The sequence below is a fragment of the Lipomyces arxii genome, assembly GCF_038497795.1.
Source record: "Lipomyces arxii strain Phaff 12-163 unplaced genomic scaffold V1512scaffold_1, whole genome shotgun sequence".
Classification (NCBI taxonomy): Eukaryota; Fungi; Ascomycota; class Lipomycetes; order Lipomycetales; family Lipomycetaceae; genus Lipomyces; species Lipomyces arxii.
The window spans coordinates 529,476-554,105 of NW_027117700.1; the positions used below are offsets into that span (position 1 = coordinate 529,476).

Genomic DNA, 24,630 nt, shown 5'->3' on the forward strand with positions numbered 1-24,630 from the left:
TTTAATTTTTTTAGAGTTTACAGATTCTTGCAGGTCACCATTTCTTAATCACTCCAACTGTAAAAATTCCAGCTACTACTTAGACCAAGATGTCATAAATTAAAACTAGATCTAAAATGTATCAAACTCCACCAAAGCCCATCCAAAAAGTATTAAAACATGTAAAAAGAAACAATAAGGGCGACGAAATAGTAAACACTCAAATTAAAAAAACTTTTAGAATCACATCCATTCGGATTCTTGCACTCCCTCGACTACATTATCAGGAGTACCGTTTGCCGGGGTGCCAGGTGTCACAGCATCTGGCGGCTTGGTCTCCATCCATGGATGACTTAGCATGCGCATGTTAAAAAACTCTAGATTGTCTTGTTCATCAACGCCGGTACTTGCGTGCTGATTTATTACGTGAGAGCGGCCGTCAATGACGAGAGACGTAAAAAATAAATCTTGCTCGGGTTGCTGTGGCATATATTGATGCGGAACCGACGAGTTGGATGGCAGTTGGTTCAATTCAGGCGATGCAAGGTGCACAGGATAGTCAGCACTTGGAAACCGCTGTGCCATGTCTGGTCTGGCTAGCAGTTGCTGTTGCTGCTGTTGATGCTGCTGTTGCTGTCGCTGCATATGCAATTGTTGTTGAAGCTGTTGTAGGTGTTGCAATGGGTGTTGCATAGGAGACGCGGATTGTAAGATCGCCATACCTTGCTGCTGTTGCTGTTGTTGATGCTGTTGTTGCAAATGATGCTGTAATTGTTCTTGCTGTTGCTGAAATTGCTGCTTTTGCTGCTGTATCTGTGATGCTTGCTGTTTCTGTTGTTGCTGATTTGGCTTTGACCATTTTGCCAAATCGGCTTTTAGCAGATGCTTGCACTCTTCTACCCATAAAATAGCATGCTGCAAAAATTCAGCTCCGCGTACATTAACCTTCAGCATCCACTGGTATTCAGCCAACTTATCCGCACACGCTGTCCGATCCTCATCTTTTGTCGCCATAATCATCAAAACAACACCAACCGTTGCGATGATAGCAAAATTGTTTTTTGATGCGGCATACCAAAAAGTTTGAATGTGTTGTGGTTTCAACGAATTAGCAAACTCTACCGCAGCAAAAAACTCTGAAACTGCAGAACGATACATGTGAGTGTAAATCTCGGTAAGAGAAGAAGAGGCAGTTGCTAAATCAATTTTTCCAAGCGCCGACAGAATTGGTCGTAATAATGCAATCTGAGCAGCATGATATCCTAAATGCAAATTACCAGAAGCAGATAATTCGCCAAGCGTTGTGTTATCCATGCGAAGAGACTCTGGTAGTTGTTCTAGCCAGTCCTTTAATCTTATCTGAAGTGGTCGAGCTTTGGCAAGCAGATTCTTCACTGTTGCTTCCTCTGAGCTGATGTCTGATTCTACTGTCGGCGTGACATATAACTCTGCCATGCCTCCGGCAGAATGGAATGCATCTAGAATATCCGACAGAATTTGAGTTAAAACAACAAGATTCATAAACATTGACTTCCCAGTTTCACGATTTACTGATCCGTTATTTTCAACTGCTAAAGGTTCCTCTTCTGTACAAGCTCCTGTTGCCAATATAGTGCCGTCGTCATGGGGAAAGCTCTCATGACCCAGATTAGATACCGTCCAATTCAATTTGTGCAAATTCGATGGACGACCGAATGTCAGTGCCATCCATTTGTCTTGAATATATAGACCCCAAGCAAGGCGCTTTCGCAAGCCCCTTTCCCATTCAGGTATGGACCAGTCGCTCGGATCCAGGTGCAGGCCAACCTCCTGTGCTATTGCAACAACCTCTCCTAGCATGGCCCAAGAATGACTAGGTCGCGTGACCTGATTTCGAAACGTCTGATGCTGCAGTAGCAAAATGCCTGCTTGAACGGTAGATAGAGTAGGTCTGTCAATTTCTCTGTATAGATTGATTTGCGCTAACGCCTCTAGTGCAGCTTGAGGCGGCCGTGAAAACGGTACCAAATCAGGATCATACGTCCACCAATTTATAGCAAACACGTATAGGCCAGCAAGTAGAGATGGTGAGAGTTCATAAGGATTTCTATAGTATTTTTCCAAAAATTCTTCTTTGTGTAAAATAGGTAATGACGGATGAACTATGCGGAAGTAAAGCCCAACAAGCTGCCGACCAAACTTTCCCACAATATCTTGAATTTTGCGCACTTCAGCAAGATTTCCACCAATTGTGTCATCTCTTCCTGACGGGTTTGGATGACCTGTCCGGAACAAATCTTCACTTTCGAAAACAACAAATGAAACTTGTGAAGCTGAATTTTGCACCCTTCGAACTTGACGTTTGGTCTGAAAGTCTGGCCCAACCGGGGGAAGCGATGCACGATCTCGGCCATCAAAGCCGTAGTGCTGCATGAGTACTGAATCATGCTCAGCTGAAGAGCCAATGTATGAAATATACCTTCGACATTGCAGTCCAAGAGTATTTCTTAGTAACGAATCTGGTAGAAAATCGTAGTCTGGGAATGGAGAGTCCGGTGTTGCCCCAGAATTTACCACAGTATTGGCTGAGGCAGCTGTAGAAACCGCTGACTGCACTGAAGATATAGGCGCTGCTGTCACTCCATTCGTAGATGCTACCGAAAGCAATGATCCCGCAGGCGGGACTTGTGTTATAGATTCGTTCGTAACCGAAGAGTTTGCAGTCCCATTCAAATTTGCACTAGTCGAGGTCGTCGTCGTATTCACAACGTTGCCGCTCGCTTTCCTAGCAGCTCTGGAACGTTATAAGTCAACAACTTGGATTCAAAAGTATTTATAACTTACCGTCGACGTTTTTCTTCCTTCACTACTGTAGGAGCTGATGACGTGTTTGCCGGGGTAATTGGAGACGACCGGTCCGCAGTAGATATTTCTTTTTCTTTCTCGGGTTCCTTATCATTGTTCATCGCATGAATAGTAGATGAAGAATCTGATGGACGCCTTTGACGCTTTCTTGGTACGGGATTGTCCGAAAAAACGCATTCGTAGTTGTGGAATCTGCACAGAAAACATACAGCGTCGTTTTCGGCAAACACGCATCTTGACTTCCTGCGACGGCAAGAGTCACACGGTCTGTCTGGACGTTTTAAGCCCGTTTTTGAATGAGTCGTGTGGACAGCGTACATTTTGCAGTGTGTGGAGTGAGCATGTACAGTCTATAAACCTTGACTTTTACAATTTCAAAGCGTTTGTGAAAAACACAATTCGAGTGGCTGGCGGGTGGCTGCTACGCCAGAAAAGCACAGGCTTAAATTCCAACTCACACCAATGATTCTCTTTGTAATTAACTGTGTTTCTATAAAGTACTAAGTAATGTTTGAAAAATATTTATTTAGAATAATTTAGCCCGTAGTTGGAAGCTGTACTGTCATTTAGTCTGCTAAAACTGGGTGAATTTCGGTTCATTATGTCTCTTCGTGAGTTTCCACTTTGATGACTCACTATGAGCAAAATGTTAGAGGCCAGTCACCGAGATTGAACTTTTATTATGCTTTCTTTACATCAAAAAATGTCTAAAGAATCAAATTGGGATTTTCATATATATACTCGTCGTTATGAACCAATAGAAATTGCTGCGTCTAGCAGGCGAGCGTCAAACCCTGATGGAGCAACAAGCATCTCACCTTTGTAAACAATTGCACACGCATTTAAGGCAGACACTGTGTCAAGATACGTTTTGTCAAATGGGAGAATTGCAATATCTGCACTGTCATGCTCACACAAATCTGATCCAAAGACATGTGCAAACTTAGTCTTGATCTCACTCAAATCGTGCATATTTTGAAGAGTATCCGTAACACTTGGTCGTGTGCCACGAATTTCAATGCTGAAGACTGATTCTGAAGCAGCTGTGAGATCCTTTGCTTTGCGGAGGTACTCAACAGCGACGTCTGCCACTCGCCGGGAAGGAACCGGGAAAGCTACATCTTTGAATGACGAATAACGAATGCCTCCACCTTCAAATCCACGATAATCAACGCTAATGACAGGTCTCTCACGGAAGTGCTGTTTGGTAATCTTAGTACGCAATAATGTCGCATAAACGGTACGCGCATCAGTAATCGAGTGTGAAGCAAAGGCAATTGATGATGTAGACGGCGATGGCAGTGAAATACCGTCGGTGGAAAACGGTCCGCTTGTAATGAAAACAGAGTGCGTGTTCATAAATATACTTGGCTCAGTTGTGACAGTAAACAAGGCCTCACTTTCAGAGGTGGATGTAGTCAACACTGCACCCAATGCAATCAATTCTTGAACAATAGCAGAGTCATTCGCAATTTCTGGGGTCGTAGAAAATGGTACGCCATAAAGTAGAGAGAGATCCCGAACACCATCAATATCCACTACAATGTCCGCATCCAGCTCTTTGACACGCTTCTCGACTCTTGCAAATGTGGCTAGAACTTCTGAGACTTTGCGTCCCGCTATGTACTTTTCATGCAAGTCCATCATCGGACTCGAAATGCTGAGAGCCTTAGAGCTCTCGCTTTCAGCAACCTCAACCAAAGATCTACTGTCACTTGAGTATCCCAGCAAACCATCGTAAGCACAAAACATTGCCTTAGTGGCTGCAACGATGTCGCCGTTAAATCCACCAGTGCAGTCAACTAGCACACAGCTTTCAAAACCATGATCATTAGCTTCGCGGAAAGACGACGCGACACAGCATCTTAGAATAAGTCAGTCGCTCTCTTGCAATCAGTTAATGGCACTTACTCGGCAGTAACTCCACAGAAAATCAAATGCGTTATGCCTCGGGCAACGAGTAGTTCATGAAGATCGGTGTTGTAAAATGCACCCTTACCAGGCTTGTCTAAGACTACTTCGTCAAGTCGCGGCTTTAATTCGTCAACAATGTCATGTCCATAGGCCCCTCGCACCAGCAGGCGACCCATCGGCCCTTCGTCACCAATAGTTAACACGTGTCGCGTGTTAGCATTGACCTGTCTATCTGTTTTTGTTGGAGGGCAATCGCCCAAATCGGGCTCATGTCCTTCTCTAGTGTGCACAACTGTCATTCCCAGCTTACGAGCAGCCCGTAAAGCATCCAGTGTTGGCTTGACTAGACCCGCTACTTGAGCAAAGATCTCTGCACTTGGGCATTGAACGGCTCCATACCCAGTAGGCAGTACGAAATCACGCTGCATATCAATAATAACCAGTGCAGTTCTACCGCGCGGCAGCGCAAATGGCGACGGCCGTGCTGATTCAATACGTAGGATTGTCATTGTGTATTGTCGTAAAGTCCACAAAGAGTCATATTTAAGTTGCAGTTGTAGTATGTATTATAATTATGCCTTTGCACGCTTACCGGAGGCTTGCCTGTCAGGAACTTGACTCAAATAAAGTTTATCGCAGTTCGCCGACGGGCGTACGAAGCTTATCTTATCAACGAGTCATCCAATACTTTAATGTAGTACAAAACCCTCTGTTCTTTAACCAGAATTCCGACTTCGGAGTTGGCAACATCTCGAAAGTATACAAGCTGAGACTAGTCTAATTCGAAGAGCATATCTGTTGTTTTCTAGATTAACTCAATTGACCGCCGTAATGTCTGAACCGGCGTATATTTCTATTTCCGCAAGAAAGAAACAGCAATTGCTTGATGCAATTCCTAAGGAATGGCATATTACTGTTCCAGATGATGATAACCTTACGAAACTTGCGGAAACGTGTGGGGTGTTGACTCCCCGCGAAATCGAAATTACGTCAAACTACGACGCCACAGGACTGCTTGAACTAATTCACGCTGGAAAGTTCACTTCTTTGGAAGTCACTGTTGCATTTTGCAAGGTACGTTCATAAGAATGTCTTTTTGCACCCTACTGATTTCTTTAGCGCGCTGCAATCGCTCACCAGTCAATCAACTGCTGTTCGGAAATTTTTTTCGAGCGGGCTTACGACTATGCTAAACGCCTCGATGCACACTACGCCGCAACTGGCAAGCCAGTTGGACCTCTTCACGGTTTACCGGTCTCAATCAAAGACTCATACAATCTTAAAGGAATCCCTTCGGCCATTGGAATGCCTGCATGGGTCGACAAAATTGAGCCTGAATCTTCTGCCATTGTCGACGTGCTTGAGCATTTGGGTGCTGTCATGTACGTCAAGACTAATGTTCCTCAATCAATGATGGTTCTTGATACCGAAAACAATTTGATTGGCCCCACTCGTAACGCTTTCTCCAAATACCTTACGGCGGCTGGATCTTCTGGTGGTGCTGGTGCTATTGTCGCTGCACGCGGTTCTTTGATTGGTATGGCCACTGATATTGGTGGGTCTATTCGCGTTCCTGCCTACTGCAATGGGCAGTTTGGTATCAAGCCTTCATCTGGTCGCAACCCTTATCACAATATCAAAGGATACTGGCCCGATGGTGAGGATGTCACTGGAGTTCTTTGCGTTGATGGCCCAGTCACTACGTCAGCTCGTGACTTGGAGTTGATCATACGTTCAATCGCAAAGTCCGAACCGTGGTTGATTGATCCTTCTTGCGCACGACTCCCATGGGTCGACCCTGAGCCATTAAATCGTCCCCTACGCATTGGAGTTATTTCTGGAGTGAAGACATATGAGCCGGTGACTTCCATCTATGCCTCATTCATTAGCAAAGTTGCTGCTGCTGGGCATGAACTAGTTGATATGACACTTCGCAATGGAGACGAACTCTCGGACATTGCAACCACGTTTTTCAAAGCTGATGGTGGTGTGTTTCTACAAAAGGTCTGTGATGAAACTGGAGAGCCTTTGACCGAAGCCGTTCTCAGCGGTGGACTTTACCCATGCGAGCCAACTGATCTCAACTCGTTCTGGGCTCTGTCGCACAGGCGAGCAAACTTACAGCGTGACTGGCTAAATTACTGGCTTTCAACGGCAAAACTGACCAAGGATCACGCTCCAGTTGATGTTATTTTGCTTCCCGCTCAACCACAGCTGCCTCGACCAAAAGAGCCCCTGACCAGCAACACGGTGATCCTGACTTGGAACACCCTTGACTACCCGGCAGCAATTATGCCGGTTGAAACCATTGATCTCACTGCCAAGGAGTACAAGTTTGAATTTCCTGAGCCCATTACTGAAGCCGATAAGCGTCGATACGAACTCTTCCCTGAAGACAAATCCAAGTCTTATCAGGGATTTCCTGTTGGTCTGCAACTTGTCGGTCGCAAACAAGACGAGCCCGGTCTTTTACAAGCAGTCAAAATTTTGAGTGAATTGGCATAAAATTGAGCTGTAACTGGTATCAAAAAAGTAAATAAGCATCCAAAAGCAAACATGATTATGTCAGTAATCTGTAAAGGTAAAGTACTAGACCCTCGTTTTCCAAATGGTTCAGAACAGCGGCTTAGTTGCGTTTCGTTTAAAGAATTGTGGACGCAATCAAAAGTAGGCATACGCAATTAACCGGCATTGCGTTACTTTAACAATCAAAAAATGTCGGCTCCATTGTATGTGTCTTCGTACACCTCTTCTAGTGAGATTCAATTCATCAACAACGTTACCTCTCCTTCTACGGTCCTCCACATCTCGAAACCAAATGGCGACATAACAATTTCCAAAAGTATGTTCAGAACACATTTTTATAAAAGACATACACTAAGTAGACTGTTAGATGAAAGCGATAGTGACAAATACGCAACGTTTGGGCAGTCCATCCCTGGAATTCTCGGCATAATACGTCTTCGTATCGGCAAGTACATCATTGTCATCACACGCAGTCAAAAGGTTGGATTGATCAAGGGCCATGTCGTCTATAAAGTCACAGATTTCGAGTTTATTTTGCTTAGAGATGGAATTGTTCGTGATAAAGATGAGGCCTCGTATCTTGCACTATTAAAGCGGCACATAAGAAATGGACCAATGTATTTCTCGTACACTTGGGATCTAACAAACTCTATGCAGCGCCAATCGGCAAGAGAAGGACCACTTTGGAAAAATGCAGACGAAAGGTTTTTTTGGAACAAATACGCGCAATCAGAACTGATTAGGTATTCAACGAACGTGAGCTCAGACATCGACAGTTTCATTCTTCCTGTCATTTTTGGATGTCAGTATCTTTGCCAGTTGGTGTTCATAGCAGTATTAACTTGTTTTTGCAGATGTGAATCTGTCCAAAGTGACGATTAAAAACAGTACATTCACGTTTGGGCTTGTTTCTCGTCGCAGCAGATTTCGAGCCGGAACGCGCTATTTTAGTCGAGGCATCGATCAACAGGGCAATGTCTCGAATTTCAACGAAACTGAACAGCTTGTCATATTTGACAATTCTATGAACGATGATACATGCAGTTTCGTCCAGACAAGAGGCAGTGTACCAGTTTATTGGGCGGAAATTAATAATCTGCGATACAAGCCAAAACTTCGTATATTCGACACTGCTGTAAGTTTCAGTAACTTCAAGTTGCATATCTAACGGAACGTCAGTTTGAGACTGCTAAACTGCATTTTTCACAACAGAAAGAAATATATGGCGCGAACTACTGTGTTAATTTGGTAAATCAAAAAGGCCACGAGCTGCCCGTGAAGTCTGCATACGAGTCAGCAATTAATATGTTGAGCGATCCAGAAGTCATTTATATTTACTTTGATTTTCATCATGAATGTCGTGGAATGAAGTGGCAAAGAGTTCAACTTTTGGTTGACGCGCTTATTGAGAAGGGTGCAGATAGCATGGGCTACTTTCACTCTTCTGACAATCCGGAGAAGGGAGCGGCAGCCGTCCCAAAGAAGCTGCAGCATGGCGTTGTTCGAACAAATTGTATGGACTGTTTGGACCGTACCAACGTTGTTCAGAGTATGCTAGCAAGCTGGACTTTGCAGAAGATTCTTGTTGAAGCTGAAGTTCTTCCATTTGGTGAGCGATGGGAGAACGACGCTGAGTTCGAAAGTCTTTTTAGGAACGGTAGAACTTCACTGCTTTGTTTTTCTATGTTGTAGCTAACAAACGTAGTGTGGGCGGACAATGCTGATGCCATTAGTAAAGCATATTCGGGCACTGGTGCACTGAAGACAGATTTCACGCGTACGGGAAAGAGAACAAAGCAAGGTGCTTTGAAAGATTTGATGAACTCTATAGAACGATATGCGCGAAATAACTTTTTTGATGGTCCGCGGCAAGACGCTTATGATTTGTTTTTGGGTAATCATCATCCTTATGAGGTTGTTGAGCCCCCATTTAGAGATCATCGACCATTGTTGGTACAATCAGTGAGTTGAATTTGTATTTTTTGTCTGAGAAATTTACTTACCAGCTAGATGCCATTTGTTGCCTACGGTGCTGCTCTTATGATTGGAGCCGCCATTTTCCTTCCTCGTGCAAACGATACCCATTTGTCAATCAGACTGTTTATTGTTATTTGGTTAATGATTCTTACATATGCTGTGTACTTTATTTCAGCTCATGGACTTGCCTATGTGAATTGGCCCCGCTTGGTTCCACTCGATTATGTTGCAGAGCAGGAAGTCATTCATCCGAGTACTGGACGGGTTAGAGGTTGGGTCATGTCTGAGAAGACAAAAATTGAACAGAAGATTCGTGGTCTTGAGGAAGGAAAGAAGAGAACGGAGTAGAAAAAAGAACGGTTACGTGTGACAATAACACTATTTATTTATAAAACCAAATGTAAAAACTCGTGCGGCAAAAACTTTTTCCACGTTAACCCTCTCATTTCCGTTTCTTTACATCAATAGGCGCATTCAAATTTTGCTTTCGATTGCCCTGCTCAATTTTCCGTCGCTTGGTCTTTAATGCCTCCTTGCGCTGTTCCTTCTTATTGATTCCATACTGCATTTGGTTGTAAAGCTTCTTTTGCTTGTTGGTCATCATGATCTTGCGCAGCTCCCTCTCTTCCTCAGCCTGTTTCACTTCGGCAGACTTCTTTGGCTCCCGCTTACGCTTCTTCGCGCTGCCTGAAGCAGAATACACGATTCCGTTCGCTTCACTCTCCAGTTCGCGCTGGTGTTGCAATGCCTCGTCTTCCTCCTCCTCCTCTTCTTCTTCATCAACTTCAATTTCGTCAACCTCTTCATCTTCATCTTCATCCTCTTCTTCTTCAGAATCGCCATCTTTGGCAACTGCATTGACATCATTGGGATCATAGCCGGCGCCGTCTCCCCAAGGACTCAAATGAGGAGGCAGAGTAGCCCCGATCGCATAGTCGTCGACGGGTGCCAACCTGCCCTTGTTTAACGAGTCAAAAATCCACTGGGGCTGAACATAAATACGGCCAGGAACCTTGGCAGATACAGTTGGTCTGTCACAGATTTGATGGGTCACGGTTGTCAACAAAGCGTCGACTTCTCGCCTTCTAGCCTCAACGTCGACGTCCAGCACAGTTTCGTCGTCGTGCAAGTAAGCGTCAAGAGCGGACTCACTGACAAGCTTGCCGCCAAGTGCAAGAATGGCAAACTCCAAGATATCAAGCGGAACTTCACGACCAACAAAGAAGGTGAACGGGGCAAGCAATTGCTTAATGGCATCTTCATCGGAGATACTGTCAGGCTGAGGGATGATGTCTCCGATAGCAGTCTCTGTATTGGGCAAAGCAGTAAACGTGTCGAGTGCTTCGGTAGCCTGCTCCTCAACCTCGACAACTTCCTCCTCTAGAGGCTCTACCTCTGTCTCCTTCAAATTCTTAAGAGCAACGGTGATTGTCCGAGCGCGGGATTTCATTTCAGATTCTGTGATTGCTTTTTCAGCAAACGCAGCTTCCAAAACCAATTCGCTTTCGCGTTTGCCTTCCATAATCAATGCATCGATACCACCGACACCGCGCATCTTGGCATCATCAAGCTTGGGAGGGTATACAAGGCCGGAATCGGTATAGAGTTTAAAAAGAACAAACTGAAGCAAAGTGTTGTAAAACTCCAAAAATGTCAACATAATTCTGAAATCAACATCGGTGGGGACATTCTGAGGAAATTTAAATGGGACGAGCCAGACAACGTCTTGACCACGGACAGACGCCTCGTAGTATACACCTTTGATGCTAACAAAAACTTTTCGCAACAGCCGCTCGCGAGAAACGTAAGCCATCCATTGAATGCAAAGTTTTTCCGCTTCCTCGGTGACACGAGCAGAGACTTTGTCTGATGCGGGCATGGCAGCAAACAAAAACAGCATACTAATGGCATCGTCAAGATCGCGCACGGCATCTAGGAAAGTCGGGTATCGTTCCTTCACAATATGATCTAACCGGTAGCGAGGTCTATTGTCGTCCAACCGCTTTGCGTCAGAAACATCACCGCGTCCAAGAGCCTTGCTCAGCTTCTTTGCGAATGCTTTGTGATCACGAAACTTTTGAATCACCGGTTCATGCAATAGATATTGAATATCCTTAGTATAATAAAACGTCACTGGTGCGGTAGATCCTTTGTTTGCCTTCTTTGCACTGCGAGGAGCACGAGGGTAAATTCCCTTGAAAATGCATATTCGTCTGGCCTAGTTAGTCAAATTTGTTGTCACAGAGAGTTCCAAGTTTGCATACCGAAAGTCTGCAAGTGATAGCTGCAACTTCTTGACCGCCTGCGTACGAGTAATAAAATTCTTCGCCGCTCCGGCCTGATGCTTCTTTTTAATTCTCATTGTAGCGTTATACAGCCTTGAATGCCAATGGCTTGTAAATTAAAGATTACTCTGTGACTAAAAAAATTGCTTCAAAAAAAATTTATTGGGAGGTTAGAAAGTATGTCTAAATTTAAGATTTTTATGCAGGAGTAACAGTGCGGCTCATCATGCAGGGAAATGTTGCTGCCAGCGTCTTGGTGTTCATCATCCGTGAATGCATATGACTGCATGTACATACTTCAGTTGTGCTTATAAGTTAATGAACAACTCTTTAAAAGCCAAGAATGTCAATCCAATTTATTTCTGATGCATATACAGGCTGGATAAGCTTGGTATAACGTTGCAGCCGAACCTGGTTTTAACCTATTGCTCGGTCATACTTTGTTGGCGAAATAAAAACTAGTGAGTACTGTACATTAGCACCACGAAAACAGCCACAACTAGAGGAAAAGAGCGTTCATCGGTGTTACATCTTTTTATGTGTTGAGCTACTTATCGTGAGTGTGAGAAAAAATAGTGTCTTATCCGTTTAATCCAATCAGCATGAAACTTTAAGAATTTCGGTTGCACAATATCAGCACTTTTAATGGTTATAAATATTTTAATTGCGAGCGATTAAAATCAACCTTCGAATCTAAAGACTTCCTCTAGCTGAAGCCACTTTTTCTTTGGGTCAGTACTACCTTCCTTCAATGAGTGTCTGCTGCATTCCATCTGTGAGAGCCCACCACTTCTTTGCAGGTTCATGCTGCGAAGATCCCAATGTATTTGAATCTCCCAATCAGTAACAGATGGACTTCATCGTAGTGAAGAGAGTAATCTACAATATTGCACGCCCAGATTTCTTCTAACACTTATGGCATTCCTTATACTCAGCCAATCTTTCTGGTCTGCATGAACTCGTTTACCTGGTATAGTGGCTGCTTGTTTAAATGTCATTGTTGCTGGGCGTATATAATGTGGATAGGGAGAAGCGTGGAGAAGGTGACAAGCTGGATCACCAAATAACATTTTGACAGCCTTGGCTCCAAACTGGTTTGAAAATCTTATACGGGGTTAAACGCAATCCAGACCGCACCACCAGCAAAAGCCAAAGCAAAACCACCACACATTTATAAGATTAGATCAACCTTTTTATTTTGCTGCTAATTAGAATTTTATACTTTGTCACCGGCCCACCTATCTGTGAAAGACAACATTCTAAAATCTTACACAACAGAAATTAAATTGGTGCCTAACATATTTAGGCGAAAAAGATAAAATACGGTCTGTACGTTTGCTACACTTCACTTGCCGTTTCTCACCGGAGTTGTTAGAAAAAAAAACTGCCTGCTCGCGTGAAAGCTAGTTCATTTGTGTAAATTTAACTTAGGTCAATCTTGTCAATATCATGAAAATTGTTACATATGGAGTAACGTGTTTAATGTCTTTCCACAAACGAATCTGCAAATTTAAGCTGTTCAAGTCATGAACAGAATAAAGTTTTCATTCTTGCTCGTACGTGCGAATTGTACGCAAACCTTAAATTTAAAGCGACCAACAGCAAGAATTACAGACACCGTGATTGAGTGATATATGTACGACTATGCTTTAACTTGTTTGAGGGTTGTTCGAGATATTATCAAAGTGATACTAATCTGAATTAGTTGGATGTAACCTGGCAACCAAGTAAAATCGTGTCGCAGAATTAAAATCTAGCACTGTCTTGCATAATAAGAATATAACAGGGTATAGTACCACGAAACAAAGTTGTCGAATTGTGTATTCATTCGAACGTGTGAGTAATGCCCTGCAGGTCATGATGACATGAACAAACCAACTTTTGTGTTTTTGCTTGCATCCTCAATTATTTTTGGTTTTATTTTTCGTCGGTTTGGTGAATCTTCGGTAGTCGTACCTGAATGGCACATATTTGATCATTTAGGTGGATACAGTCCATGGCGCGCGCACAAATCAGCAATTGATTCTGAGCTACCGCCTGGTTGGGTGGTAGAACAAGTAAATATGCTTGGAAGACACGCCGAGCGGTATCCGACACGATCGGTTGGGATTCGAATGAAAGATCTCACGGCTCGACTCCAGCATGTCTTGCCGTTCCTTGAGGGTTGGTCACAGTTTTTTGATGTATCTGATGATGGGAGCAGTACGCACCTAGAAGAGCTGACGACGATGGGGAAGTATTCTGGAATCAAACAGGCGCAACTAGCTGGAATGGTTCTACGTACAAGGTATGATCATTTGGTCGATCCCGATGTAATTGTTTCTATATTTTCTTGCTCTTGTTCACGTGTTTTTGCAACTGCGCAGAACTTTGCAATTGGATTTTTTGGGAGATCTGGGCTGGCTGATGTTCGCCATGTTGTGATTCCTGACCATGCACCCGAGCGAGGTGGCGATACTCTAACCCCGGTCAAAGCTTGTTTACGGTACCGTCAAGACGCGCTGGCTGGCCGGACCGCATCTTACGACATTGCAGACAAGTTTAAGTCGGTTTATTTGAGTGAAACGGCCACGCGACTTCAGTCGGTTTACGACCATCAATTTACAGTTTCTGATCTCTGGACAATGCAAGAGCTGTGCGCGTTTGAGATGCTCGCAACTGGGCAGGACAGTCCTTGGTGCGGTATCTTCACAGACAGAGAGTGGGAGCAGTTTGCTTACGCTCGAGATTTGTTACATTATTATCGCACCGGACCCGGGACGCCATATTCAGCAGTAATGGGATTCTTATACTTGAACGCGACTCGAGAAGTCCTCGAGCTGGGTCCGGAACGCGCTGGTAAACTATTTTTCTCATTGTATGTCAATTCTACACTATTTTCCGATTTATAATCTAATTTGGAATAGCGCTCATGATGGAGATATCGTGCCGTTGATCGGCACTCTCGGATTGTTCCCTGAAACCGATCATTTGCCGCACACCCACATGCCAGAGTCAAGAAGTTGGAAACTGTCATCTGTTGTTCCTATGGGTGGGAGAATCGTGTTGGAACGTGTCAGACATGGCAGTCAAATTGGCGTGCGAATACTGGTCAATGATGGCGTAGTTGTCATGCCTGGTTGTGAAAGCGAGACTACACCGGCAGGAATCTGCCCTCTGTCTAAGTTTGTTGCAATAGTAGATGAAAAGGGAAAGCAGATTGGCAATTTTGAAGATGTGTGTGGGCTAGATGACAAGGTCGGCCGAAGGCCGTCGTTCTTAACTCACAACTGGGACCATGGACCAGGAGTAGTTCATTTATCTTAATTAAATCTATGCATCGTTCAAACTTTCTCATTAGGTTATGCTACATGTACAAAACTTTCCATCCAAACAAAAGAAAAACTAGTCTAATCGCTAGGTCCAATCATCTTCTCCGGTCGCACGTATTCGTCGAATTCCTCGGATGTCAACGCGTTTAACTCAAGAGCAGACGCCTTCAAGGTCAATCCCTTCTTGTGAGCGTTCTTGGCAACCTTAGATGCCATATCGTAGCCAATCTTGGGATTCAGCGCGGTGACCAACATCAGCGACTCATTCATGAGCTGTGAGATTCTGCCAGTGTTGGCGACGATGCCTTCAACGCAGTGGACGTTGAAGCTTCGGCATCCGTCAGCCAAAAGTCTAACGCTAGAAAGCAAGTTGCGGATCAAGACCGGCTTGAAGACGTTAAGTTCAAACTGTCCAGAGGCACCAGCAAAGGTGATTGCGGTGTGGTTGCCAAAAACCTGTGCGCACACCATGGTAAGAGCTTCGTTCTGGGTGGGGTTGACCTTACCGGGCATGATTGAAGAGCCAGGTTCGTTTTCGGGAAGCGAGAGCTCACCATATCCACATCGAGGTCCAGACCCAAGGTATCTGATATCCTGAGCAATTTTGAACAAACTGGCAGCAAGTGTGTTGAGTGCACCGGAGGCTTCAACGATAGCATCATGGGCGGCAAGTGCTTCGAACTTGTTAGGTGCAGTAACAAATTCAAGACCAGTGAGCTTCGAGACCTCAGCAGCAACCGCGACATCAAAGCCCTTCTTGGTGTTCAAACCGGTTCCGACCGCGGTGCCACCTTGAGCAAGCATGCTCAAGCGGGGCAAAGTAGCCTTGACGCGCTCAATGCCGTATTCAAGCTGAGTAGCATAGCCTGAAAATTCCTGGCCAAGAGTAAGAGGAGTAGCATCCTGAAGATGGGTACGGCCAATCTTGATAATGTCGGAAAATTCTTCAACCTTCTTCTGGATTCCGGCGTGGAGCTCCTCGAGAGCAGGAATGAGGGTATGCGTGATTTCGGTGACGGCAGCAATATGCATAACGGTAGGGAAAGTATCGTTTGAGGATTGGGATCGGTTGACATCATCGTTAGGATGAACAGGCTTCTTTGATCCCATAGTACCGCCGAGGAGCTCAATGGCACGATTTGAAATAACCTCGTTGGCATTCATATTGGACTGCGTACCTGATCCGGTCTGGAAAACGACCAAAGGGAAATGATCGTTGAGCTTACCGTCGATGACCTCCTGAGCAGCAGTCTGAATAGCTTCGGAGACGGTAGCGTCTAAGCCATACTGGAGGTTGACAATAGCAGCAGCCTTCTTGAGAATTCCAAAAGCATGAACAACCGGGAGAGGCATTTTCTCGGTAGGTCCACCAATGTCGAAATTGATCTTAGAACGCTGAGTTTGAGCACCCCAGTACTTATCGTCCTCAACCTCGATGGGTCCGAAAGCATCAGTTTCTGTGCGCTATTCGAAGTCAGTCAATGAATATTCAAACATTTTTTAAGTTGATCCACAAAAACTTGAGCGTACCATAGTTGAAGCTGTTGAGGAAAAAGTTCTTGCGATGACAGGGAAAATTGTTGATGATGCGGGGATATTTGCGGACAAAAGCACCGAAGCGGCTGCGATAGTAGAATTGAGTTTAATTGGTCTGCGCACGCCAGCAGAGACAAGTGTTACAGCGACACGACGAGAAGCAGCAGAGGAAAGCATTTCAATTCTACAAAATAGACAACAAGTGAACAGTAATGGCAACTGGGGTTAAGGGACTGAGAAAGACCGAAGAAGTCGAGAACGAACTGGGTTGAAATATGTATGCAGGCCGGCAGGGTGAGCTTCCGTCGGAAACGGCCCCGGTGCACCCGTGTTATGGTATATACAAGAGATATTAACGTTTTAATAATTGAGCGTCTTGGGAAATTTTATAGAGCTGTAAATAAGCATATGCAGTTAGCTCAAAACTTTATATAACTTTTAGATTAGTACATTTGATTCAGCAAGCTCAGTGGCTGTCCGACTCTGTTCCGCTTCCACAATAACTTACTCCCAGAATCTAGAACTGTTCATACTGCTACTTCTATACCTTACTTAAAGACGCCCATATGTTTCGTTTTCATATTTTAATTATTAAATTTTATTAATGCCATTCGCTTGCAACATATGTAAATGTCAAACTAGCACATAAAACAAAAAAATATAACACCAAAAACCCAATTTTATACCACAAATCAATATTTCACAAGCGCCATCTACCCGCGCACACACCAAACCTCAACTTCAAACTCTTCAGTTTTTTAAAGCTTTGGTTCTTGCTCTGCCGGCACTGCAGCTTGGTCCATCATCTCGTGGTGCTCAACTTCCTGGTTCTTCTCCTCTCTAGCCAAGTCACGATTGGCAGCAAGGTCAGTAAGGTCAAGCTTAGAAGTCTTCCACGCTGGAATCTTCTGTTCCCAAATGATATCAATTTCCTCTAACGTCTTGCCTCTGGTCTCCGGGAACATAAAGAACACCTGAATGGCCATACCAACACAGAATGTAGCGAATATAATATAGGTCTTCCACTGAATGTTTTCAAATGCAGGAGGGACGAAGAATGCAAGAGCAAAGTTGAAGATCCAGTTCCAAGCACCACAGAATCCATTAGCAACTGCACGCTGCTTCAATGGGAATAACTCGGAAACATAAATCCAAATACCTGGACCCCATGACATAGCGAATGTAGCAACAAAGAGATAGTTGCAGGCAATGATAGCCTTCGCAGCCTTGGTATCAGTAACACTCCACCTGATGTTTGTGTTTCCATTAACATCTGGAACCCAATGACCATACTGAGCCATAAGACCTGAGACTGCGAATAACCAAATAGACATAATACAAGCGCCGAAAAACAACAACGGACGACGACCCCAACCATCAATGAACAGAAGTGACGGAACGGTCATCACAACATTAATGACGTACTGAATCGACGACGAAACGAGACCAGTGTTGCCATTGTAACCAGCCATAACAAAAGTGTAGACAACATAGTACATCATAACATTCATACCGGTCAACTGCTGCCAAATCTGAGCGGTAGCACCAACGAACGTACGCAGACGTGATCCTCTCTTGAATAGATCAACGTAGCCAACATCTTTTGACATCTGATCAACACGGACTGCCTCACGAAGCTCTTGAATCTCGAGCTTAACATCAGCGTCGTCTTCAGCGTTTCCACCTTGAACCTTTGTAATGATCTCAATGGCTTCATCCCATCTATCACGAGCAGCCAACCACCTGGGAGATTCTGGGAACAATACAAGAGTAGAGAACAATAAGAACCCAGGAACCATCTGGATACCCCAGGCAGTTCTAAAAGCCTTAGGTCCGTCCATAAACGTACAACCATAGCAAATGTAGAACATAATCATGATACCCCACGTAACAGCCCATTGGAAAAGACCGACTAAACGACCACGGATTTTCTTAGGACTAAGCTCTGCCAAGTAGACGGGAACTTGGCTCGAGCAGACACCGATGGCAAGACCAGAAATAAAACGACCGCAAACAAGTTGAGCGGTATTTTGAACGGAACATTGAATTGCTGAGCCAATGATCCAAATAAGTGCACCGAGTTGGATTGAATATTTTCTAAGACAGGTTAGCGATTGAAATCCAAAACACACAATGAGACGAGATATAACATACCTTCCAATCTTATCGGAAATCAAACCAGCAACTAGAGAAGAAAGAAATGAACCACCAGCCATAGAAGCTGTGATACCACCCTGCTTCGTAGAGTCGGGATAATTGAAAAATCTTCGATACTCATCGTCATCGACGAATGCCGAGACTGAAGAGATATCGAAACCAAATAGCATACCACCGACGGTGGCAGACATTGCTACCAGGTATGGATTGTATACCTTAATCATATTTGTAATTGTAATTGTATATGAGTTGCAATTGTAGTCAAACGACTGATGAAGAAAAGAAAAGGAACTTGACAGTGGAGGTGACGAGAATATATAGGCGTAGACAAACATTTGGGGCGGCCAGCGGGAGCGACGCTAGGCCCCGCGGGGAGAGTCTCACGCTCCGCAGTTGCACACCTGATTTGATTAGCAACTAGGGTCAGCAGGCTTTCTTTGGCTTCATCCGAACAAATGTTACATCGTTCAGCTCAGGCACAAGGTTGAACTGACCCGGAGACCACTAAGTACCGGTGGGTATGATGTCACTTGACTGTATTAAGCTAAACGCGTGAGATCACGATCCCGAGTGGCGCAACAAAACTGGTGTCTCTCACTAATCTTATTTTAAGTTAGTCTCTCTTTAACGATGTTCCAGTTCCGTCAAGTGCTTATGCCTACAGCACAACCCAAAAAAGAACTGGAACCGCGAGAACTGCTCCAGGTGGAAATTTACTTTATCGGTATTGCTACTATTAAAATACTCTTGATTAGATTATGTTTACTCAGTAATAACAGAGAAATGATAAATGCGCGAAGGCTTTTTACAAGGTTTGCGATTAATTGTACCAAATCACAACATCGGGGATAAGCCACGGCATGTATCATTAAAATAAGCTTTAGTTGCCACAGTTTGCGCTTGCGCTTGGCTAGATCCGTCCGATCTTTTCATGCGGCACTCACGTTGTTTTGATTCTTTGACACATTAAACTCAAGCAACATCACCCACCATTTTGAGTAGCCTATCGCATTCCATCGTCATTAAGCAGCATCTTCTTTTAGAGAGAATTTAAATGCTGCACTTTATATCGACCTTTTGGCACTGCGTCACAATTTTCCGAGTTAACATGTGAGTGCTATAATATTGATTTCGATGTTACAAAGGCATCGACTAATTGGATGTTACAAATGCAATAGATTAATTGAATGTTACAATGGCAATAATAGATTGATTAAATTGGAAATTATCTCATTTAAAGAAAGAGAACTTAAATTGTAGTATTGTTCAGCTTCCTTCATAGAAATTGTATACAGCGTAAACGCGTCTCTCCACTCGGGGACAGAAAGTACGCGAAATTACTCTCCAAAGAGTTTCATGTCAATTCCATCTTGTTTTAATGCGTTCATATTATTAATTTACCTCGAAAAAAAAAAAAGCAATAAAATACAAACTGCTCCTTATTTAATTTAATTTTAATAAAAATGTATCTCATATTAAATAGGTCCCGTTGCATCCGGTGGGTGCTTACAGCAAATATAAACGTTGGCATAAATGTAACACATACCTTCGTCATGGAAAAACTATAATGCTGAAAATACTTCGAACATTATTTATTGTTCCGGCCGCCCATGTACTTTCACATCTACATCTTAACTCTGGTACTTCAACTTTGACATCAATTCAACAACTATTTTTTAAATAAAAATTTTTACTGTTGTAAAGCATTTTGAGTGATATTAATTCTCTATAAAATAATAAAAAGCCGCATTCGGTGTGGCTGGCACTTAAGCGCAACCGAACAGAGACGCGTCTACAACGCGCATCGCGAAATCAATCCGTCGAGGTACTTTGGACAACGTCTTACCCCGGACAAATACTTGCTATAGTTATCGACCGTACCCGTCAAAGTAATGAGACTCTTCTCGCTTGCGAACAGCTATAACTTGACCCGGGTAGGAACTTTGATCATTCCGATGCGCGGATGCGGAGACCACCCCGGAGAACAAGATTGCCCCGCCAATCGTCTCTCCGGGTGATTACCTAATGTCTTGATATCCCGACTTTTGCTCTTAAACTGAAGAATATCCATTATGCTTGTTATATTGACAACAAACGCGGTGAACAGGATGTTTCTCCGAGGCACTTATAACCATCTAATCGCCTAGAGCTTCTGATAATTCCTTACTGTGCACTCCTAATGTGCGGAAATGGTATGGTGCAGGTAAATTGTAGTGACACCTGTCATAATTTAAATATTTGACTTAATCACGCATATTCTACTTACGTTTTCGCTTGTTCGCTTATACAGTTCACATCTTCATACGATTTGTTGCTATGGTATAGCCCAATTTATTGGTAAAAGTTCAAACAGTGCGTAACTCAACATCTGTAAACAATAATCGAAATTGTTGAAATCATCTGAGCTGCGCAAGTTCAGAATACAACAGAATATTTGGCACGTCAAAGAACAGGTTGAATGCGATATGAAAGCAGAACATAGGCACGTATACAACAGAGTTGCTAAACAAACCTTGCAACAGGAGAGATTAGTTAATACAGTAAATTGGTAATTATTACGAATATTACAAATAAACGAAAATACGCGCTTTCATCTTTGAAAAACAGTTAGTACTTTTTCGTTAATGATCGGCTTTAAGTCAGTCCACCCCACCATTTTCGCGAAATCTGGAACCAACAAATTTAAGCCCGCCGCCCATTTGGGCTTCGTCACGAAACTGCCAATAATTAACACTTTTCGGCATGAAGTATGTCTATCACGCGAAATATTAGATTTTCGTTTTTGTTTGATATAGTTCTGTTGCGTTTATTTATCACTTTGCAATGCACGTGTCGTGGAGCCCATCCAGTACCTTTTTCAGGGACATCGGGAACGATGAATGAACTTCGGCGAAAGTCTGAAAGTCTGACTTCAAGGCCAGCACGTTACCTGCCTGACACTCATCTACACTATAAACTTAACTTGTGATAATCGTCGCGGTCTCCTGTTAAAAAAATGATGTCATTCAAATTTTAGTGGATCACAAACTATCACTAATCACACTCTACAATTCACAACTTAAAAAATTAGACTGACGACTGACTGACTGACTGTTTTCAATTTTGTAACTAATTAAAAATTATTTCTATTCAATTCTACCAAGGGATACATTTCATAAAAAAATTTTCAGAAAAAAGTTTTGCTCTAAAAAAAAAAAAACCAACGAAACTAGAAAGAGAAAGATCCTGCCTCGGTAATGTTACGACTGCTGTTCCCTATCAACACGGTGTAGCGGCCTCTAGGCAACAACCAATTTCGTCTTGCAACGTCATAATAACTCAAATCTCGTCTAAGTAAATTAAGGCTAACAGTAGCACTCTGTCCCGGTGCTACCGAGACCTTCTCAAATCCTCGGAGCGTTTTGACCGGAAATTCAACGCCTTTCACTTCGGGATAAGCAATGTACAGTTGCACCACCTCCGCTCCTAAAACAGAGCCAGTATTGGCCACAGTAACTTCGACCACAGCTAATACCTCCCAAAGTGCAGGGTTTCCCCCTGATCCGCCGCCCACAATTGATGGCAATGTCGGTTGCTCCTCGGAATAGCCTTTTGGATAAGGATATGACGACCGATCGTACTTAATCGAGTGCGCTGTGGATTTGGTAATGTATGGGTACACATATTTTGGATATCTAGGAATGTCTGCTGGGTAGACTGCTGATTTGGCATGTGGTAATGTTTCATTCGTTATTACCACGGCACTATATGGCGGAGGTAGAGCTGGTGCTTCGTCTGTAGCTGCACCCGTGGCGGTAGTGACGCTTATAGTACTGATATTGAAGGTCGTGTAGCTCAATCCATATCCGAATTCGTAACGAGGTTTGATTTTGTACTTGTCGAAATGTCTGTAATCAATAAAAATTTCTTCCGTAAAGTTCAGCTGGGGGACAGGCTGTTCGACTTTGTACATCACATCAACTGGGTAGTCTTTACGGTGCTTTGCGATAGTAAACGGCAACTTTCCAGACGGTGAAATATTTCCAAATAGCACGTCGTTGATTGCGAAGCCAACATCCTGACCACCAGTAATGGCATACAGTACAGCAGTCACATTGCCATTCTCAATCCAAGATTCCATGTCTATTGCGCCAACACTTTCAATCACGACAATTGTGTTCTCATTTTGTGCCGCAACGGCCGCAACAAGGTCGTCGCCACTATGAAACGCATACAGGTCATTGCGGTCTCCATGATTACCTTCCACAACCATAAAGCCTTCGCCAGAGTCTGCTGATATAAACACAATCGCGGTGTCAATCGTTGCAGCAAGAGTCTCTGCGGTCGTAAGATCGTAATCATCCAAAACGTATTCAAATGTCATTCCTCTGTTTATAGCCTCAATACCCATCGCTTCCACAGCCGACATGATATATGGAAAGTTGGAAGTGCCTGAACCCCAGCCAATCTATATGTATGTTAATGACCTTTCTAAAATTATTGTGCTAAAAATGTACCCCAATGGTCCCATTTGCACAACCACGTTCAGGGCATCCATTTGGTCCCAAAGGCGACGGTCCTGCTGCTGACCCAAATAAACCAAGTTTGGTAATTCCAGATAAGGGCAGAGCATTTTTCGTGTTCTTAACCAAGACTATACTTTCCTGTGCAACAGCCCGAACAATTTCTCTACTAAGATCACCTCGGGCGTTGACATGATAGTTGACCTTTCCAGACGGGCTTTCAGTTGTCCCCGGATAAATTGGGCCATGGGTGGCAAGCGTGAAAGACGAGAAATTTGGCACTGGGTACGTTTTCGGATCTTGGCCGACTTTGAAGTAAGCCGCCATGACACGGGTGGCCATGTCATCAAGTCGCCAAATGGGAACAGAACCGTTCAACACAGCAATAGTTAGATTAGACCCAAGGTAAGGAATACCGTCCGCCCATCCTAACCCATCGCCTGGCATAGACATGTCTAAGCCTGCCAGAACGCTGGCCACGCCGCTTCGCTGGCCATTCCAGTCAGACATAACAAACCCCTGAAATCCAAGCTCGTCCTTTAGGATTCCGTTCATGAGGTAACTGTTCTGGCATGCTTGCGACTGGTTAACTTGGTTATAAGAGCACATAACAGACGCAGTTCCTGCTCGTATGGCATCAGCAAAAGGCCAAGCATAAATTTCGCGTAACGCGCGCTCGTCCACATTGCTACTATAAGGCTCGCTCAGATTTGTGAAACCTTGAGCGACCCATTCCTGATGCTGTCGAAAGTGTTCTTGCTCGTTTGCGATAAAATGCTTCGCTGTGGACTTGTTAGCATTTAACTGCCGTATAACATAAAAAAAATTCATACAGGTTGCAATGACTCCTTCTTCTTGAATACCAATGACAGATTGATACGCAGCAACACCTTGCAGGTATGGATCGGACCCAAATGCTTCCCAATTACGACCACCTTCGGGTGCTCTGCCAATCGGTCCCATGCAAGGACCAAGAAGCACGTTAATGCCTTTGGCTTTGTTTTCTTGAGCCATGGCTTTGGCGCGTAAATACATAAGATCTTTGTTAAACGTGGCTCCTGTAGCAAGTCCAGCTGGAAAAACGGTATTCAAGTCGGTGTACCGTATTCCTGTCGGAGAGTCTTGCAAACATAAAGACGGGAACCCAAGACGAGGAATCGAGCCTGTGTTGCCAACACACGGTCCCATTTGCCAGCCGGTACCAGATGTAATGTTGACTTTTTCGAGAAGTGTAAGGTTAGCAACAAAAGCACGAGCTTTCGTATACGCGTCGTTCCACTCTCCGTCAATCATACCGCCCATAGCTACAAAATTTTTAGTCAAGTCCATCATGAAAGATATTAAAGCTTACGCGCCGGGTAGACAGGAGGCGACGGTATGTAACGCTCGGCCTGAACCGCGAAAGAGCTCACAATGATCTGAGCGGCTACAAGCCATAGAATCTGAATACCGTAATGCTTCATGGCTAATTTCAAACAAGTGAGTGAATGAATGAGTTAGTAGCAAAAGTGTAGTAGTAAAACAGATCTATGTTTTTTTTATCTGCAGGTCTAAAATTAGAGCTGTTCATAAGCCTTTTTTGTGACTAAACCTGACGAG

At 43.8% G+C, this 24,630-nt stretch overlaps 9 protein-coding genes across 9 annotated transcripts; 3 read left to right on the forward strand and 6 right to left on the reverse strand.

Annotated features, from left to right (window-relative positions):
- Nucleotides 1-24: 24 nt before the first annotated feature.
- Nucleotides 25-3,470, reverse strand: V1512DRAFT_256229 (fungal-specific transcription factor domain-containing protein). The gene is made up of 2 exons (XM_066914976.1): nt 2,803-3,470; nt 25-2,752 (listed from the first exon to the last, which is right to left on the reverse strand). The coding sequence occupies exons 1-2, from the start codon at nt 3,141-3,143 to the stop codon at nt 223-225; spliced, it is 2,871 nt and encodes a 956-aa protein (XP_066774156.1). The 5' UTR covers nt 3,144-3,470; the 3' UTR covers nt 25-222.
- On the reverse strand, nt 3,471-5,354 carry V1512DRAFT_256231 (Isochorismatase-like protein). The gene is made up of 2 exons (XM_066914977.1): nt 4,735-5,354; nt 3,471-4,687 (listed from the first exon to the last, which is right to left on the reverse strand). Exons 1-2 carry the CDS (start codon nt 5,244-5,246, stop codon nt 3,571-3,573), a joined length of 1,629 nt encoding a protein of 542 aa, XP_066774157.1. The 5' UTR covers nt 5,247-5,354; the 3' UTR covers nt 3,471-3,570.
- A 214-nt stretch (nt 5,355-5,568) lies between these two features.
- Nucleotides 5,569-7,242, forward strand: V1512DRAFT_244870 (amidase signature domain-containing protein; the record flags this gene model as incomplete). Its single annotated transcript, XM_066914343.1, has 2 exons — nt 5,569-5,811; nt 5,857-7,242. 2 exons carry the CDS (start codon nt 5,569-5,571, stop codon nt 7,240-7,242), a joined length of 1,629 nt encoding a protein of 542 aa, XP_066774158.1.
- A 90-nt stretch (nt 7,243-7,332) lies between these two features.
- Nucleotides 7,333-9,635, forward strand: V1512DRAFT_8150 (SacI homology domain-containing protein). Its single transcript, XM_066918516.1, has 6 exons — nt 7,333-7,579; nt 7,631-8,065; nt 8,118-8,398; nt 8,443-8,920; nt 8,969-9,225; nt 9,274-9,635. The coding sequence occupies exons 1-6, from the start codon at nt 7,453-7,455 to the stop codon at nt 9,586-9,588; spliced, it is 1,893 nt and encodes a 630-aa protein (XP_066774159.1). The 5' UTR covers nt 7,333-7,452; the 3' UTR covers nt 9,589-9,635.
- V1512DRAFT_218453 (Pescadillo N-terminus-domain-containing protein) lies at nt 9,368-11,660 on the reverse strand. The gene is made up of 2 exons (XM_066913628.1): nt 11,505-11,660; nt 9,368-11,453 (listed from the first exon to the last, which is right to left on the reverse strand). The coding sequence occupies exons 1-2, from the start codon at nt 11,600-11,602 to the stop codon at nt 9,683-9,685; spliced, it is 1,869 nt and encodes a 622-aa protein (XP_066774160.1). The 5' UTR covers nt 11,603-11,660; the 3' UTR covers nt 9,368-9,682.
- Nucleotides 11,661-13,588: 1,928 nt separating this feature from the next.
- On the forward strand, nt 13,589-14,831 carry V1512DRAFT_269055 (histidine phosphatase superfamily; the record flags this gene model as incomplete). The annotated part of the gene is made up of 2 exons (XM_066917554.1): nt 13,589-14,382; nt 14,432-14,831. 2 exons carry the CDS (start codon nt 13,589-13,591, stop codon nt 14,829-14,831), a joined length of 1,194 nt encoding a protein of 397 aa, XP_066774161.1.
- Nucleotides 14,832-14,842: 11 nt separating this feature from the next.
- V1512DRAFT_218455 (L-Aspartase-like protein) lies at nt 14,843-16,691 on the reverse strand. The gene is made up of 2 exons (XM_066913629.1): nt 16,367-16,691; nt 14,843-16,300 (listed from the first exon to the last, which is right to left on the reverse strand). Exons 1-2 carry the CDS (start codon nt 16,547-16,549, stop codon nt 14,915-14,917), a joined length of 1,569 nt encoding a protein of 522 aa, XP_066774162.1. The 5' UTR covers nt 16,550-16,691; the 3' UTR covers nt 14,843-14,914.
- Nucleotides 16,692-16,946: 255 nt separating this feature from the next.
- V1512DRAFT_256247 (general substrate transporter) lies at nt 16,947-18,822 on the reverse strand. Its single transcript, XM_066914978.1, has 2 exons — nt 18,527-18,822; nt 16,947-18,469 (listed from the first exon to the last, which is right to left on the reverse strand). Exons 1-2 carry the CDS (start codon nt 18,751-18,753, stop codon nt 17,131-17,133), a joined length of 1,566 nt encoding a protein of 521 aa, XP_066774163.1. The 5' UTR covers nt 18,754-18,822; the 3' UTR covers nt 16,947-17,130.
- Nucleotides 18,823-21,737: 2,915 nt separating this feature from the next.
- Nucleotides 21,738-24,494, reverse strand: V1512DRAFT_269059 (glycosyl hydrolase family 3 N terminal domain-containing protein; the record flags this gene model as incomplete). Its single annotated transcript, XM_066917555.1, has 4 exons — nt 21,738-22,976; nt 23,026-23,813; nt 23,865-24,335; nt 24,383-24,494. The coding sequence occupies 4 exons, from the start codon at nt 24,492-24,494 to the stop codon at nt 21,738-21,740; spliced, it is 2,610 nt and encodes an 869-aa protein (XP_066774164.1).
- Between the last annotated feature and the right edge of the window lie 136 nt (nt 24,495-24,630).

Excerpts from the sequence above, each read along its gene's own strand:
- V1512DRAFT_256229 (XM_066914976.1), bottom strand. The coding sequence starts at position 3,143 with ATGTACGCTGTCCACACGACTCATTCAAAAACGGGCTTAAAACGTCCA. Across the intron at positions 2,753-2,802 it reads AAGGAAGAAAAACGTCGACG|AGCTGCTAGGAAAGCGAGCG; the intron begins GTAAGTTATAAA and ends ATAACGTTCCAG.
- V1512DRAFT_256231 (XM_066914977.1), bottom strand. The coding sequence starts at position 5,246 with ATGACAATCCTACGTATTGAATCAGCACGGCCGTCGCCATTTGCGCTG. Across the intron at positions 4,688-4,734 it reads TTCTGTGGAGTTACTGCCGA|ATGCTGTGTCGCGTCGTCTT; the intron begins GTAAGTGCCATT and ends ACTTATTCTAAG.
- V1512DRAFT_8150 (XM_066918516.1), top strand. The coding sequence starts at position 7,453 with ATGTCGGCTCCATTGTATGTGTCTTCGTACACCTCTTCTAGTGAGATT. Across the intron at positions 8,066-8,117 it reads TCTTCCTGTCATTTTTGGAT|ATGTGAATCTGTCCAAAGTG; the intron begins GTCAGTATCTTT and ends TTGTTTTTGCAG. Across the intron at positions 9,226-9,273 it reads GACCATTGTTGGTACAATCA|ATGCCATTTGTTGCCTACGG; the intron begins GTGAGTTGAATT and ends CTTACCAGCTAG.
- V1512DRAFT_218453 (XM_066913628.1), bottom strand. The coding sequence starts at position 11,602 with ATGAGAATTAAAAAGAAGCATCAGGCCGGAGCGGCGAAGAATTTTATT. Across the intron at positions 11,454-11,504 it reads CTATCACTTGCAGACTTTCG|ACGAATATGCATTTTCAAGG; the intron begins GTATGCAAACTT and ends TAACTAGGCCAG.
- V1512DRAFT_218455 (XM_066913629.1), bottom strand. The coding sequence starts at position 16,549 with ATGCTTTCCTCTGCTGCTTCTCGTCGTGTCGCTGTAACACTTGTCTCT. Across the intron at positions 16,301-16,366 it reads CCTCAACAGCTTCAACTATG|CGCACAGAAACTGATGCTTT; the intron begins GTACGCTCAAGT and ends GACTTCGAATAG.
- V1512DRAFT_256247 (XM_066914978.1), bottom strand. The coding sequence starts at position 18,753 with ATGATTAAGGTATACAATCCATACCTGGTAGCAATGTCTGCCACCGTC. Across the intron at positions 18,470-18,526 it reads ATTTCCGATAAGATTGGAAG|AAAATATTCAATCCAACTCG; the intron begins GTATGTTATATC and ends AACCTGTCTTAG.